The 16,591-nt window shown below is 34.9% G+C and overlaps 1 protein-coding gene across 1 annotated transcript in view; it reads right to left on the reverse strand.

Annotated features, from left to right (window-relative positions):
• Positions 1-16,591, reverse strand: part of VPS13B (vacuolar protein sorting 13 homolog B) — a 761,997-nt gene that overhangs the window by 262,401 nt on the left and 483,005 nt on the right. Inside the window, exons 32-33 of the mRNA XM_077748161.1 lie at positions 8,519-8,645; positions 6,269-6,412 (exon numbers count right to left, since the gene is read on the reverse strand). Coding sequence (XP_077604287.1) covers positions 6,269-6,412; positions 8,519-8,645 — 271 coding nt within the window. The remainder of the gene's footprint in view (positions 1-6,268; positions 6,413-8,518; positions 8,646-16,591) is intronic.

A 16,591-nucleotide genomic window follows, 5' to 3' on the forward strand; every position in this document is an offset into this window, starting at 1 on the left:
CTGACAGATCAGAGCCTGGAGCCTGCTTCACATTCTGTCTCCATCTCTCTCTGCCCCTCCCCGGCTCATGTTCTGTCTCTCTCTACATATCTCAAACATAAACATTAAAATTATTTTAGGGGCCCTTGGGTGGTTCATTCAGTTGAGCATCTGACTTTGCCTTAGGTCATGATCTTGCAGTTCGTGAGTTCCAGCCCTGTGTCGGGCTCTGTGCTGACAGCTCAGAGCCCGGCGTCTGCTTTGGTTTCTGTGTCTCCCTCTCTCTCTGCCCCTCCCCTGCTGTGTGCATGCTCTCTCTCAAAAATAAACATTAAAAAACATTTTAAAGAAAGTAGACTGATACTATTTTGATATATTTAGCTTAGCAACAGTAGTTCATGTACTACTTTGATAAAAATAACATTACATTATAAAAATAAACTAATCATTTCAAGTTAACAGGCTAGTTGTAGTATCTTATCTATATTCCTTATGGTTTCACAGGTTCAGACAGACTACTCAGTTTTCATCTCACTTTAAAGTAGTCTAATACTTTAAAATGTGATACAAATCATCTTTCTTTATGCTGTATTTTTTGGGTGACAGCAACTGAAATAAAATGATATAAAGGTAGGATTTGTCTGTTTTGTTTCTGAACAATTCCTTATAATGTACTGCATACCTTATAATGTTTCCTGCATTAGGAAATTTTTTTAATGATTTTTAACCGTTTATTATATAAAAATGGCCTGCATTATTCTTCCATAGACAGAGTTGCCCAAATTATAATTCTTTAGTTCTCTGTTTATTCACATTCTCTTTCAAATATTTCTTGACATTTATTGGTCCATGTTACTAATCTCTCTTGTTAATTCCCTTTGCATCAATGTCATGAATATACTACTAATAATCACTTTCATACGATTGGGCCTTTATGAGACCAAGATTATCTTGCAAGAAGGCAAAGAATCTTCTAAAGAGTAAACCAACTATGTAAATCACCACAGCCCTGTTAAACAATGGGAAAGAAATCAAGGAGGGGTAGTGGAGCTCTGTTTCCAGAGAAAAGTCAGAATTGTACATTTGGATTTGACTATGAAGTTATCTAGGAGGTTGACTCCAACCTTATGTAAATGGCAGGGAACTAGGTTGTAAGAAACCCAAATAACATTCCTGTTGCTCTTGTGTTTTGGGACCAATTGTCATCATAGAGATGAATTATAGAATGGAGTATGAAGGGACATGTACTTTTTAAATATGAAATACATTTTGGCTTTTTGAATATTAAATGTTTATTTGTATGTGTTCTTTCTCAGCTTGTCGTAATATGTATAGAGAAACAAGAAAAGGTTAATTTAAAAGAGAGAAACATTCTAGAAGTCAGCAATCATGAAAGTCATAGCACTCGAAGGGGACACTGAAAATCAAAGAATACAAATATAGGCTGAAGGATCCAGTGGCCTCACCCCATTCAGAGTACATTGTTCAGGGCCAATATATATTGGAAAAGTTTTGGCTAACATGAGAGGCATTTGCCTAAATCAACAACTGGTCATTTTATTGCCTGAAATGTTTCTCTCTCTGTTTTTTTAATGTTTTAGTTATTTTTGAGAGAAAGAGCGAGAGAGTGAACAGGGGAGGGGCAGAGAGAGAGAGGGAGGGATCCAAAGCTGGCTCTGCACTGACAGCAAAGAGCGTAATGCAGGGCCTGTGAGATCATGACCCGAGCTGAAGTTGAACATTTAACTGACTGAGCCACCCAGGTGCCCCTGAAGTGCTTCTCTTTTAGCTACGTACTTGAGAGTTTTTGTGTTAGTTGTCCATACAATCAAAATTAAAAATAAGTGTTGATTAAAGGAATAATCCTTAGATTGTTCCACTGTTTTCACTTATATTTCCAAAGGTTGTCCATCTTTCTTCCCCTTTGTTTATAGTGTAAATGTTTCCTCTATTAACAAAAATCACTCACCACATTCTTGAATAACTTTTAAAGTTAATCTCTCAAATGCAACCTTGTCAAAGACTGTCTGGAAATATTATCACCATCCAAAGGAAACAGAAGAAAAGAAATAATAAAATCAATAAAAGCCTCTAGCCAGGCTAACTAAAAAAAAAAAAAAAAAAAAAAAAAAAAAAAAGAAAATAAGAGCAGTGGAGAGGGAAGAATCAAATTACTAGTATCAGAAATGAAAGAGGGGATATCACTACAGATCTTATGGAAATTAAAAGGATAATAAAGGAATATTATGAACACATCCCTGTCCACATAACTGATGACCATTTCAAGGAAACAGACCAATTACTTGAAAGACAATCAGACAAAACTCATTCAAGAAAAAACAGAAGATCTGAATAGGCCTGTTTCTATTAAAGAAACTTAAACAGTAATAACCTCTAAAAAAGAAAGCATCAGGCCTAGATGGAGTCACAAATTTCTAGCAAACATTTAAGGAAGAAATTATACCAATTCTCTACAATCTCTTTCAGAGGGAAGAAGCAGAAGAAATATTTCCTAACTCAATCTATGGGGTCAGCACTGCCCTAATACCAAAACCAGAAAAAGAGATTACATGAAAAGGAAACTACAAATCACCATCTCTCATGAACAAAGACACAAAAATCTTAAATTACTAGCGAATGTAATCCAATGATGTATAAAAACAATTATATACTATACTAAATGGGGTTTATCCCAAGTATACAAGTCTCTTTTAACATTTAAAACTCAATTAATGTAATACATCACATCAACAAACTAAAAAAGAAAACTCAAATGATGATATGAATAGATGCATAAAAGCATTTGACAAAATCCATATCCATTTCATAAAAACTCTCAGTAAACTAGGAATGAGAGAAATGTCCTCAACATAATAAACATCATCTACAAAAAACCTAGAGTGAGAAACTTGAAATTCTCCCACTAAGATCAGGTAGAAGTCAAGGATATCCTCTTTCACCACTACTTTTCAACATACTGGAGTTCCTTGCTAGTGTAGTAAGGCAAGAAAAGGACATATCAATATTATGGATTAGGACAAAAGAACTGTCTTTGTTCACGGATGCCAGGATTGTCACTGTAGAAAATCTGAAAGAATTCATATAAAAACTCGTGGAATGAATAAGTGATTACAGCAAGGCTGCAAGATATAAGGTTAATACACAAAACCAATTATATTACATTTCTGTATACCAACAATTAGCAAGTGAAATTCGAAATTAAAAGCGCAATAACATTTACAGTAGCATACCAAAAATGGCACATTTAGATATGAATCTAACAAAAATATACATGATACAAATAAGAAAACTATAAAACTGAGATGAACAAAATTAAAGAACTATATAAAGTGGAAAGATATTCTGTGTTCATGGATAGGAAGACTCAATATTGTCAAGATGTCATTTCTTAACTTGATTTATAGATTTCTTAACTTGATTTATAGATTCGATGCAATCCTAATAAAAATTCTAGGAAGTTATTTCATGGTTATTGGCAAAAGGATTCTCAAGTGTACGTGAAAAGGCAAAAGAGACAGAATACCTTCCATCTGTCTCTAGTGAAGGAGAAGAACAAAGTCGGGGGGACTGACACTGCCATACTTTAAGACTTACTATGAAGCTACAGTGATTAAGACAGCATGGTGGTGGTGAAAGAATGGACGAATAGGTCAATGGAACACAAAAGACAGCCCAGAAATAGACCCTCATGAATACAGTCGAATGACTTTTGACAAAGGAGCAAAGGGAATACAATGGAGCAAAAGACAGTCTCTTCAACAAACAGTGCTGGAAAAACTAGATATTCACATGCCAAAAAAAATAAATCTACATACAGACCTTATCCCCTTCACAAAAATGAACTCAAGACTTGGACTATAGACTTAAATGTAAAGCACACAACTATAAGACCTAGAAAAGAACATAAGAGAAAACCTAGATGATTTTGGGTATGGTGATGCCTTTTTAGATCCAACACCACAGACATGATCCATGAAAGAAATTATTAATATTAAAAACTTCTGCTCTGTGAAAGACAGTGTCAAGGGAATTATGAAAAAAAAGCCAAAAACTGGGAGAAAATATTTGCAAAAGACACATCTGATGAAGGACTGTTATCCAAAATGTACACAGAAACTCTTGAAACTCAACCGTAAAAAAACAACCCAATTAAAAAATGAGCCAAAGAGTTTTATAGACCCTTCACCAAAGAAGATATGCAGATGGAAAATAAACATATGAAAAGATGCTCTACCTCATATATCAGCAGGGAGATGCATATTAGAACAACAAAAGACCCCGTTTCACATCTAATAGAATGCCCAAATCTGGACCACTGACAACACCAAATGCTGGGGAGGATGTGGACCAACCAGAACTCTCTTTCATTGCTGGTGGGAAGGCAAGATTGTATAAGCCACTTTGGAAGTCAGTTTGGTATTTTTTGTTTTTTTTTTTTCTTAATAAAACTAAACATATTCTGACCCTATGATCCAGCAATCACACTCCTTTGTATTTTCCCAAAGGAGTTGAAAACTTACGTCCACACAAAAGTCTAAAGATGAATATTTATAGCAGCTTTATTCATAACTGTCAAAAGTAAGTAGGTAAAGACGTAACGACAAATTTGCTAAGTTGTATAAATTCCTAAAATACATTAGAAATCTATGAATTAGATTTCACTGATGTGAGTGAGGGATTCATAAACCTGAAACAAATAATAGAGGAATGTAAAATATTGTTTCCAACTCTACTTTCTTCAAAGACTTCATCAAAAGTGTCATTGGGAAATGTCTTTTGCTGTATTTATTTTCAGGTTATATAATTTCAGTGTCATGTCATATTTTCAGGTCATTACATCCTTATAGATTGTCTAATGTATAGTGGAAAAAAGTTGATATTTTACAGACCACATAGCTCTACAGCCCTTTTTTTCTTTTAAATATCTAATTTTCAGAGGAACAGAGACAGAGTGTGAGTTGGGGAGGGGCAGAGAGAGAGAGAGAGAGAGAGACAGACAGACAGACAGAATCTGAAACAGGCTCCAGGCTCTGAGCTGTCCACACAGAGCCTGACATGGGTCTTAAACTCGGGAATGGTGAGATCATGACCTAGGCCAAAGTCAGACACTTAACTGACTGAGCTATCCAGGAGCCCCAGTTCTACAGCCCTTTTAAGAAAGATATTGAGCAGACAGAAATTATGGATGGTAAGAAATGATCTAGTTATAAAAATTAAAAACTTTATCATTTTGAAATAATTTTTTTAAAAATAAAGAAGACTGAGAGACTAATATAATAGTTAGAGAACACAAACTGTGGTAGAATGGAAAAAGCACTGACTTGAAAGACTTAAATTAAAATCTCAGTGTCACCATGTTTTAGCTATACATGAATGATTTCAGGCAGGTTACTTACCATCTCTGAGCCTCATATGTAAAATGATAATAATGCCCATATCAGTCTCACAAGAAGGTTGAGATAGCATGCTCAACTTACATGGAAATGCCTGGCACGCTGCCTAGCATCAAGTAGCTCTCAGTGAACAATTTTTCCTTCCCTTCCTTTTTAATAAACAGAACTTAGAGTCTTCTGTTTAACTCTTGGCAAAAATAAAACCAATGCCTTTTTCATAGGTAAATGATTTCTTCACTTGAGTTTTTATAGGAGACGTACCCTAAGTACAGATAGGATTATAGAAGAATCAAAACAAAAAAGAAAGAAAGCGTATCTTGAGAAGCATCTAAGAAGAAGCTTTCTTTGTTTCACACTGACATGCTTTGTGGTTAGAATGCAGGCTTCCAACCAACACCGGATCAAAATTAAAATTCTAGGCAGGCATTCAACTTTTATGATTGTGTCCATTCTTCACTGAGCATGGGAAACGAAAGCTTTAGAAGTTATTTATTGAAGATATTCCCATAGTACAAATACAAAGTTCACTTCCAAAAGAGGCCCTGTCCCTGTAATGTATCTGAGCAAATGAAAGCTATACTAGGTTTCTTGCATTGTACTTTTTAAAAAATTGCAGCAGGATACTAAAATCATATATTTTAACAGAAGCTTTTCTAAGGCTAAGCCATAGCAATTCTGCAAAGGTGAATGATAGGAAAAGAGACCAAACAAATTTCAAAAATAGAGAACATCAATCCAATATAATTTTATGACCATATTTTGAATAAAATTAAATCTAGAATAATTAGCAGAAAGCATTTAATTATAGTTTTCCTATTATGAATACAAAGTTGGCACAAATGCAGTAAGACTAATCAAAATCAGGTAATAGTTACCTCTGTGGCCTTGCTTGATGGTTCCAGTCCAGTCATATTTGCTACTATTAACTGATGTAAGAGTTGAACTTGAGCCACACTTAGGAAGAAGTCCAGGTTTGTGGTTATATTCACTTCCAAGGAATGGCCACACACTAAAATCTCCTGAAAGGGACAAAAAATAAATAAATAAAAAGCTGAATACAGATAAAGATACATGATGGCTATTAGATGATAATTTATCATTCTTACTTATTTGACCTTTACTACATTGATGAATTCTCCTGGGACTCAAGTTCATATGTTAATGAGAATAGCAGAAATGGGGAGCACAGCCATTTGACATAGTTTAATGGATTAATTTAATAAACATTTATAAGGTCCTGCTGTGCACTGAGCCATGAGCTAGTTGCAGGGAAACAAACTAACAACACAAACGCTATTTTTTTTTTGACCATTTCATATACATTTGGGTTTTTCATACCTCAAACTACTATCATTTCCATATGTAAGTGATGATGTAATTCTTTAGCATAATCTTGGTCATTCATTCAAACTAACAAATATTTACTGAGCATCTCCTAAGTAACATGCACTATACCAGACAGCTAGGGATATCACAAAGAATAAGGTCAGCTTTGAATGGCAACCTAGCTGGGCAGAGAGATATAAACAGGCAATTGTAGGCAAGCAATTACAATCACAAGTGGTATGGTTTGAGTATTCTCCAAAGTATACACTCCAAATGATTTATAACAAAACAGAGTACTGAAGCCAAAGATAGCTAGACTAATTAATTTCACTTCTTCAAGCTGCTAAAATCTTGGCAGCATTAGGTAGATGTCTAGTACTTAACTGATGCTGTTCTGCATAACTTGAGTCACTTGAACATTCATCGTTGGAAAACCATTCAGGGAAGGAAGAAAGAAGTGAAAAGCAACCCAGAAGCTTCACTTAATAAGCAGAAGTTCTGCCTCTTGTCACGAAGTGAATGTGGACAATGTTCAAATGCTTGGAAACGTCCAATGAACCTTATCCTTATTAGTGTCATCCAAGGGAACAGATTTAAGGAGACGTATTACTGGTCCAAATGCAAACTACAGAGCTTAGAGTAGATTTTAATACAGCCGTAAAGAACATCATGTCGGGAATGAATATTCCTTTTATTCTGGGTTAAATAACTTAGGAAGAAGTCCTAAGTTACTCCCACAACTCCCTTGATTTTACTTATTACAGTTAGAAATTTTGTTCTTCAAGTAGTGACGAAAAGAAATATAGTATGCATTTTAAAACAACCGTGTTACTAAATAACTATAAGATATTTGTAGACCTACTTAATTTTTATACATTTTTTGTGGATAAGAAAAGATACTAACCTCCTTTCCCAATAAGTCAATAATACACATCAAAAAAATAACATCTACAAAAATATTATTTTTAAACAGTCAGAGAATGAATGTGAAGTTTTATCAGCTTAGATTAATATATTTAATCTTAATTTTTCTGAACTTTTCATAACTGCCTATAACTGTGAATGGTCAAATAGTTTATGTTTTTAGCATTGCAAAAATTTCCATGAAGAATACTTTATAAATTATGATGGATCATATTATTATGACATTTCTGTTTGACGCATAGAGGCAGTATACCATAGTGATCAGTCTTGAAATCTGGATCCACCAGTAACTGGCTAGTAACAACGGTCACATTACCTGATCTCTTTTGATCTCAGTTTCTGGATCCATAAAATATGGATACTAGCAGTATCTTTTTCTTAAGGATGTTGCGAAGACTAAGGTAATTCATGTAAAATTTTCCATGTGAAGGAATCCATGTGAGAACGCTGAGCTACCTGTCAATGTTGTTGCTTTCATTAGAAGGAGGTTATAGAGGTCAGGAGTTTATGGTCTGGAGTCAGAGCAGTTGGGTTCATACCATGCTCTGCTACATACTACTCGTAAAAATATGGACAAGTTATTTGAGTTAGCCTCTCTAGGCTTCAGTTTCTTCATCTATAAAATGAAGATAGAAGTTAATAGGATTATTATGAGGATAATAATTGTATTATGAGGATTTAATGTAGTTATGAATAACTAATTGAAAACCAATAACTAAACAGAACTAGAAAGTATTCAATAATTTTTGGTTATAATAACTTATTAATAACAAGCAATTTGACATTTTGTACACTAACACTAAGAAAATCCCTAACTTACAAAGAGAAGCTACTCCATTATATAGACTAAAATGAAACCTAAATAAAGTTCTAACCTCAGTGTGCATATTTTCTGGAGAAATTACTTTGGTGAAAATGATAGCGGGTGCTCCAGTTATTCGGACAGAAAAATCAGTTAAAATGGGAGTCAAAATTGCTCTTCTTTCTTGATGCCGCCGTATGCTAAAAGACAAAAGCAAATAATGATTAGCCATATTTTTTTTCAGGGATCTCGCTCATTAAATTTGTACAAGTCTTTGCACTACAAACATGTATGATAAAATTACACTATTATTTTGAGAGTGCTTAATTGTATTTTTTATAGTCACAGCTTTACAACTTCAATTCTTAACTTCAGATTAATAAAAGATAAGGAAAAATTATTGAGAAATGTGGATGCAACTAATTTCATTAGTCATATCCTTTTAACAAATAACTTTGTTTTTAATTCCTTTTGTTCTTACAAGTAATTTAGTATCTTTTGTTACCAATAATAACCTTACTATTGGTAATAATTTTAATTTCCTATTTTTAATATCTCTGACCTTCTGGTTAACAACTGTCATCTTTCCAACCTTATTAGGTTCACAAGTATATCCTCTTAATCTTTGAATGACCTCTTTTTTTTTAAGTTCTAAGAACTGAGTTCATGGATTATTACTGTATATACAGTTGATGAAACAGCTTTTGTGACTTTGATACTGAATGGTTCTTCACAACAACCATGTATGTGAAGTAAAAATTATTGCTAGCTCCATATTGCCTATGAGGAAATGAGGATCAGAGGCTAGGCTAAGACCACCCAGGGGAAATAAGATTTACACTGCTGGGCCTGATAGTGGAGCAGCATTTGGCCTCTATTTTAATTTTTCTTTAAACATTCTCACCTGTGATCAGTTATTTAGCATATTTCTACTCTACATTAAAAATTGCTAATAACTTCAAAGAAAGTACTACATACATGGCAGAAGGTGAAATTAGAAAACATTATTGAGAAATTAAAGCTTATGCTAGTACAGTTCTTCAAGTCTACATTTTCTAACTTTTCATTTTATGAAATACGCATACACACACATAAACACATACATGTCTATGTTTTACTAGCAAGCTGTATCTTAAAAATTCCTTGGAACCTTTAAACTAATATTCCTTATAAATATGTCTCTGTTATTCACTTAAAGTGATAAAGTTGAGATCAGAGAACTAGCATAAATTATCTCATGAAAAGGCTCCGATAACCCTCAAGTCTTTCTACATCCTTTTCACCAGAGTAGTCTAGAAAATAGAAAGTACTGGTATCATTTGTTCAATTCTGCAATGGGCAGACCTTTACATGGTGTCTGCCAAAAAAGCAAATTGGATCATCTGGTTCTGTGACACATAAGTATTGGATTTCAAGAAAGTCAATTTTAGAGAATTAGGAGTTCTGGTGAATGGAGGGTAACAGGAAGAAGTATTAAAATCTGTGAATACAGAGGAAAGGTTGTGATCCTGAGAGACACCATAATTAGAGCTTAATAGCTCAAGTTCCATAAAATGGCCAATGTGAGAAACATGTAACATCTGATGTGCTCTCATAAGGGAGCATTTAAATATATGATGTATTTTAAAATATTTTAAAATGGAAAAGGTGGCAGGGAACCAAATAATAGCAAAAATTAACTAAAACACCCAATGGGAAAAAAAAAAAGAGTACTTATACATATCATATTTTCCCCCATTATATGATGAATTAAATCAGTAACCCAACATATGAAAGACTTATGACCTTAGGAATAAAACAAAATTAGTAAGTCAACAGTCTTTTATTATAAAGCTATAACTTTTCTGGTACATAATGTTAATTTTTCTTTTGTATTATTTCTTAGAAAGTCTTTGAGGTAATGATACATATTTTTTTAAATCATTACAAATATTTATAAATTAAAATACTTCAGAAGATATAACTACTGAAAAAATAATTATAAGAATTAAATTCTGCCAATATTTTATTAGATAAGAGCACAGGATTTAAAATAACAAGAAAGGGGGAGCCTGGGCAGCTCAGACGTTTGGGTGTCCAACTTTACCTCAGGTCATGATCTCACGGTTTGTAGGTTTGAGCCCTGCGTCAGGATCTATGCTGACAGCTCAGAGCCTGGAGCCTGCTTCAGATTCTGTGTCTCCCCCTCCCTCTCTCTGCCTCTCCCAGCTCTCTCAAAAATAAATAAACTAAAAACAAACAAACAAACAAACAAACAAAAAAAAAACGAAAAAGACAAGTGAAACGCAAAAAATTAGCCGACATTGTTAAGGACTTCAAGGTCTTAGCTACTCTATATAAATGAAGGGAATAGATTATTAAAAAAAAATTATTATTCCTTTCCCTTATGTTCATCTGTTTTGTTTCTTAAATACAGGGAAAAGGAAAAAAAAAAGAAAAGGAGGCAAACCATAAGAGACTCTTAACTGTAGAGAACAGACTGGGGGTTACTGTAGAGGACGTAGGTGGGGAGATGGGCAAAATGGGTGATGGACTGTAAGGAGGGCATTTATAATGAGCACTGGGTGTTATATGTAAGTGATCAATCACTAAATTCAACTCCTGAAACTAATATTACACTATATGTTAACTAAAATTTAAATAAAAACTTAAAATATATAAAAAAAGGTACTATTTAAGTATAGTTTACATCCAATGTTACATACATTACTTACAGGTGTAGCAGGGAATGAATTTTTTTTTCCCCATGGCCATATTGAGACAACAGGCTAATCCTTACATTCCAAATAGGGAAGGATTTTTAAGTGAGCTGTCTACCTAGATCTGGGGCTCTTAAAGGTTTTACAAAGCATTTTCCATCACAAATAGAGAAGAATACGAAAATATGACTTATGTTAGGAAGAGAACTTGCTGAAAAAACAGAGATCTCCCCAGAAGATGCAAAATAATGGGAAACCCCCATGTGTGTGTTTGATAGCTGTAATTTATATGTATTGGTTTAGGAATACCCATTCTGAGTTATTTATATAAAACTGGCATCAGACTTTCCATAACCCTGTGACATCTGTCAGAAATAGATGCATGTAAAACCTGTGTGGAAAATGTGCCCCCAAACAGACAAAAAGGATTCTCAGGGACAAAAACCACTAAAGATAAGCTCCTTATCACAGATTATTTTATATACCCCCACCCCCAAATTATTCTTTATTAGCAAGGGGAAAATTCAACCCCATTATCAAATTCATTATCAAGAACTTCTGATAAAGAGGGGCATCTGGGTGGCTCAGTCGATTAAGTGTCTGACTTTAGCTCAGGTCATGTTCTCATGGTTCGTGGGTTTGAGCTTCGCATCAGGCTCTCCAGCTCAGAGCCTGGAGCCTGCTTCAGATTCTGTCTCCCTCTTTCTCTGCCCCTCCCTCGCTTGCTTGCTCTCTCTAAAATAAACAAACAATAAAGAAAAAAAAAACTTCTGACAATGAAATTGCCATATATGAATATAATAAATTTGTTTATAATTATTAAACCCATACTGGGTAGAATAAAATTGAGGAAGAAAAAACCAAGGTGTTATCAAAAGAGTCAAAACGGATTTGAAAAACCAATAGGACTTCCAGAAATGAAAAAAATAAAGTCACTAAAATGAAATATATAGATATGGTAAATAATATTTTACACATAGCTCAAGAAAAAATTAATAAAATAAAATCCAGATTTGAGAAAATTCCAGAATGTACTAAATTTTAAAATGGAAAATTTAAAAGGAAAGAGACATGGAGGAGCAGGTCTGACATATTTAATTGGTATTCCAAAAGAGAGAGAATAAAAAGTAAGGAAAAGGGACAATAGCAAAGAGTTAATAGCTGAGAATTCCTCAGAACTGAAGATACATAAGAAACCACAGATTCAGGAAGCACAATGAGCCCTGGCTCAGATAAATACAATAACATCCACCATCAGACATCTCTTGGTGAAATAGGTGATCACCTATGATGAAAAAAGATAGCGAACAGATAGAGAAAACAGATTATCTATAGGATGCTAGGGAATATGAGGTTAGGAGAGGTGAAGAAGAAATATTTCTCTGGTATAGTATAACAATGACTTAATGTATTTCTACACTGTCCACAAAAAACAAGGAAATCGAATAGTGATTTGCACCTATTATCTAACATAGAGGATTAAACCCATCAAAATTTATTAAACCCTGTGTGAGGATAAAAACAACTGGATAATTATAAAGTGCTAAACAAATAACAGGAAAGTAATCATCTAAGTAAACAAAAGCTATTCAGTTAATCTCTGGGAAGAGCAGGTTGTAAATAAGTATAGTTCTCTGAAATTGTCAGTACACAAGATGGCATGCCACATGCATTCATGAAAATACATGTTTAGGGAGGCTATGGTCATTTTTCCTGAGCTCAGCCAATTTATGCTAAGGTTCTTCTGTTTTTGTTATAAGTTGGTTACCTGTACTTATTTATAGAGATTCCTCTTATTTTTAGATAGAGGGTTCTTCAGGATAATCTGAATTCTACAGTAACTTTAAAAACCAAATATGTCAGTAAGAGTTTAAAACCTAGCTTGGTGTTTTGGGTTTTTTCCCCAAGAGGAACATTACCCAGTGACTTTCTAATGCAATTAAAATAAAATCCAAACTCTTTGGATTTTATATAACTAGAGGCTTTGACCTATAGAGCCATTCATAATGTAGTCTCTTCCCTACCCCAAACTATACCTATTATTCCTTTCCTGTCAGCCAGTCATGACCCTTCAGTGTGCAACACTGATTCACACTCCCAGATCTCTGCTCTGCCAGAATGCTCAAAACAAGCACTCCACGGTTATTTGCACGGAGAGCTCATTCTTGTCATTAGGTATTAGATTAGGTCTTCCCTGAGGCCTCAAGTAAAGAAATTTCCTGCAGGACTTTATCCTTATATACTGCTATATTATTCTCATAGCATTCACGGCTGTGTGAAATTTTGAGAACATGGACTGAACATCCACTACTGTGCCAGGCTCTCTACTAGGTGCTGGGAATATAATGGCAAAGTTGGATGTGAGCAGTTCAGTTTAGCAAAAAAAATAAATAAATAAATAAATAAAAAAAACAAAAACCCAAAAAAACAAAAAACAAAAAAACCCAACTAAAAATAATCATAAGGTCGGAGAAGTAAATGGTAAGGAAAACACAGACACGTGTCAAAACTTTCAGTAGGGAATCTAATTAACTTGTAAAGACATATGAAATATCTGTGAATAATGCTATAAGAACTACAACCTGATGTGAGGATAATTTTTAAGGGACATTTATTTTTTTCCTTAAATAGTTTATTGTCAAGTTGGTTTCCATATAACACCCAGTGCTCATGCCCACAAGTTCCCTCCTCCATGACCATCACTCCCCTTCCCCTCCCCCCCACACCCATCAGCCCTCAGTTTGTTCTCAGCATGCAAGAATCTCTCATGGTTTGCCTCCTTCCCTCTCCCCTACTACTTTCCCCCTTCTCCCCCATGTTCCTCCATTAAGTTCCTCTTAATCCTCCTATCCGTGCAAACATTCGGTATCTGTCCTTCTCTGCCTGACTTATTTTGTTCAGCATAACACCCTCAAGTTCCATCCATGTTCCATCCATGACATGGCCAGATGTCATTCTTTCTCATTGCCATGTAGTGTTCCATTGTACAGATGAGCCACATCTTCTTGATCCATTTGTCCGCTGATGGACACTTAGGCTCTTTCCATGTTTTAGCTATTGTTGAGAGGCTGCTATGAACACTGCTATGAACGCTGCTATGAACACTGGGGTACATGTGCCCTTATGCATCGTCACTCCTGTCTCCCTTGGGTAAATTCCTAGCAGTGCTATTGCTGGTTCATAGGGGAATTCTATTGTTAATATTTGAGGAACCTCCACACTGTTTTCCAGAGGGGCTGCACCAGTTTACATTCCACCAACAGTGTAGGAGGGTGCCTGTTTCTCCACANAGCTACTCGGGGTCTTTTGTGGTTCCAAACAAATTTTAGGATAGTATGTTCCAGTTTTGAGGAGAATGCTGGTGCAATTTTGATTGGGATTACATTGGATGTGTAGACTGTTTTGGGTAGTAATGACATTTTAACAATATTTATTCTTCAGACCCATGAGAATGGAATGTTTTTCCATTTCTTTGTGTCTTCTTCAATTTCCTTCATAAGTTTTCTATAGTTTTCATCATACAGATCTCTTATATCTTTGGTTAGGTTTATTCCTAAGTATTTTATGGTTTTTGTGCAATTCTGAATGGGATCAGTTTCTTGATTTCTCTTTCTGTTGCTTCATTGTTGGTCTATAAAAATGCAACTGATTTCTGTACTTGATTCTGTACCCTGCAACTTTGCTGAATTCATGGATCAGTTCTAGTAGGCTTCTGGTGGAGTCTGTTGGATTTTCTGTGTAGAGTATCATGTTGTCTGCGAAAAGTGAAAGTTTGACTTCTTTACCAATTCTGATGCCTTTTATTTCTTTTTGTTGTCTGATGGCTGATGCTAGGGCTTCCAGAACTATGTTAAACAACAGTAGTGAGAGTGGACATCCCTGTCGTGTTCCTGATCTCAGGGGGAAAGCTCTCAGTTCTTCTCCGTTGAGGATGATGTTAGCTGAGGGCTTCTCATAGATGGCTTTTATGATGTTTAAGTAAGTTCCTTGTATCCTGACTTTCTCAAGGGTCTTTATTAAGAAGAGATGCTGTATTTTGTCAAATGCTTTTTCTGCATCTATCGACAGGATCATATGGTTTTCATCTTTTCTTTTGTTAATGTGATGTATCACATTGATTGATTTGCGAGTACTGAACCAGCCCTGTAATCCAGGAATGAATCGCACTTGATCATGGTGAATTCTTTTTATGTGCTGTTGGATTCGATTTGCAAGTATCTTGTTGAGGATTTTTGCACCGGTATTCATCAAGAATATTGGCCTATAGTTCTCTTGAGTCCAGAAGTTTTCCTTTGATTTCTATTTTTTGGAATAGCTTGAGAATATTGGGTATAAAATCTGTTTTAAATGTCTGGTAGAATTCCCCAGGGAAGCCATCTGGCCCAGGGCCCTTATTTGTTGGGAGATTTTTGATAACTGATTTAATTTCTTCACTCGTTATGGATATGTTCAGATTTTCTATCTCTTCCCGTGTGAATTTTGGTTGAGTGTTTAGAAATTTGTCCATTTCTTCTAAGTTGTGCAGTTTGTTGGCATATATGTTTTCATAGTATTCCCTGGTAATTGTTTGGATTTCTGAGGGATTGGTGGTAATAAGTCCATTTTCATTCATGATTTNAATCCAGGAATGAATCGCACTTGATCATGGTGAATTCTTTTTATGTGCTGTTGGATTCGATTTGCAAGTATCTTGTTGAGGATTTTTGCACCGGTATTCATCAAGAATATTGGCCTATAGTTCTCTTGAGTCCAGAAGTTTTCCTTTGATTTCTATTTTTTGGAATAGCTTGAGAATATTGGGTATAAAATCTGTTTTAAATGTCTGGTAGAATTCCCCAGGGAAGCCATCTGGCCCAGGGCCCTTATTTGTTGGGAGATTTTTGATAACTGATTTAATTTCTTCACTCGTTATGGATATGTTCAGATTTTCTATCTCTTCCCGTGTGAATTTTGGTTGAGTGTTTAGAAATTTGTCCATTTCTTCTAAGTTGTGCAGTTTGTTGGCATATATGTTTTCATAGTATTCCCTGGTAATTGTTTGGATTTCTGAGGGATTGGTGGTAATAAGTCCATTTTCATTCATGATTTTGTCTATTTGGGTGCTCTCTCTTTTCTTTTTGAGAAGCCTGGCTAGAGGTTTGTCAGTTTTGTTAATTTTTCAAAAACCCAACTCTTGGTTTCAATGATCGGCTCAACTGTTTCTTTGGATTCTACACTGTTTATTTCCACCCTGATTTTTATTATTTCTCTTCTTCTACTGGGTTTAGGGTGCTCTTGTTGGTCTCCCTCTAGTTCTTTTAGGTGCACTGTTAGATTTTGTACTTGCACTTTTTCTAATTTCTTGAAATATGCCTGGAGTGCAACGTGCTTTCCTCTTAGGACTGCCTTTGCCACGTCCCATAGCGTTTGAATTGTTGTATTTTCATTTTCATTTGCTTCCGTATATT

Source organism: Crocuta crocuta, unplaced genomic scaffold (assembly GCF_008692635.1).
Source record: "Crocuta crocuta isolate KB4526 unplaced genomic scaffold, BGI_CrCroc_1.0 scaffold39, whole genome shotgun sequence".
NCBI classification, from domain to species: Eukaryota; Metazoa; Chordata; class Mammalia; order Carnivora; family Hyaenidae; genus Crocuta; species Crocuta crocuta.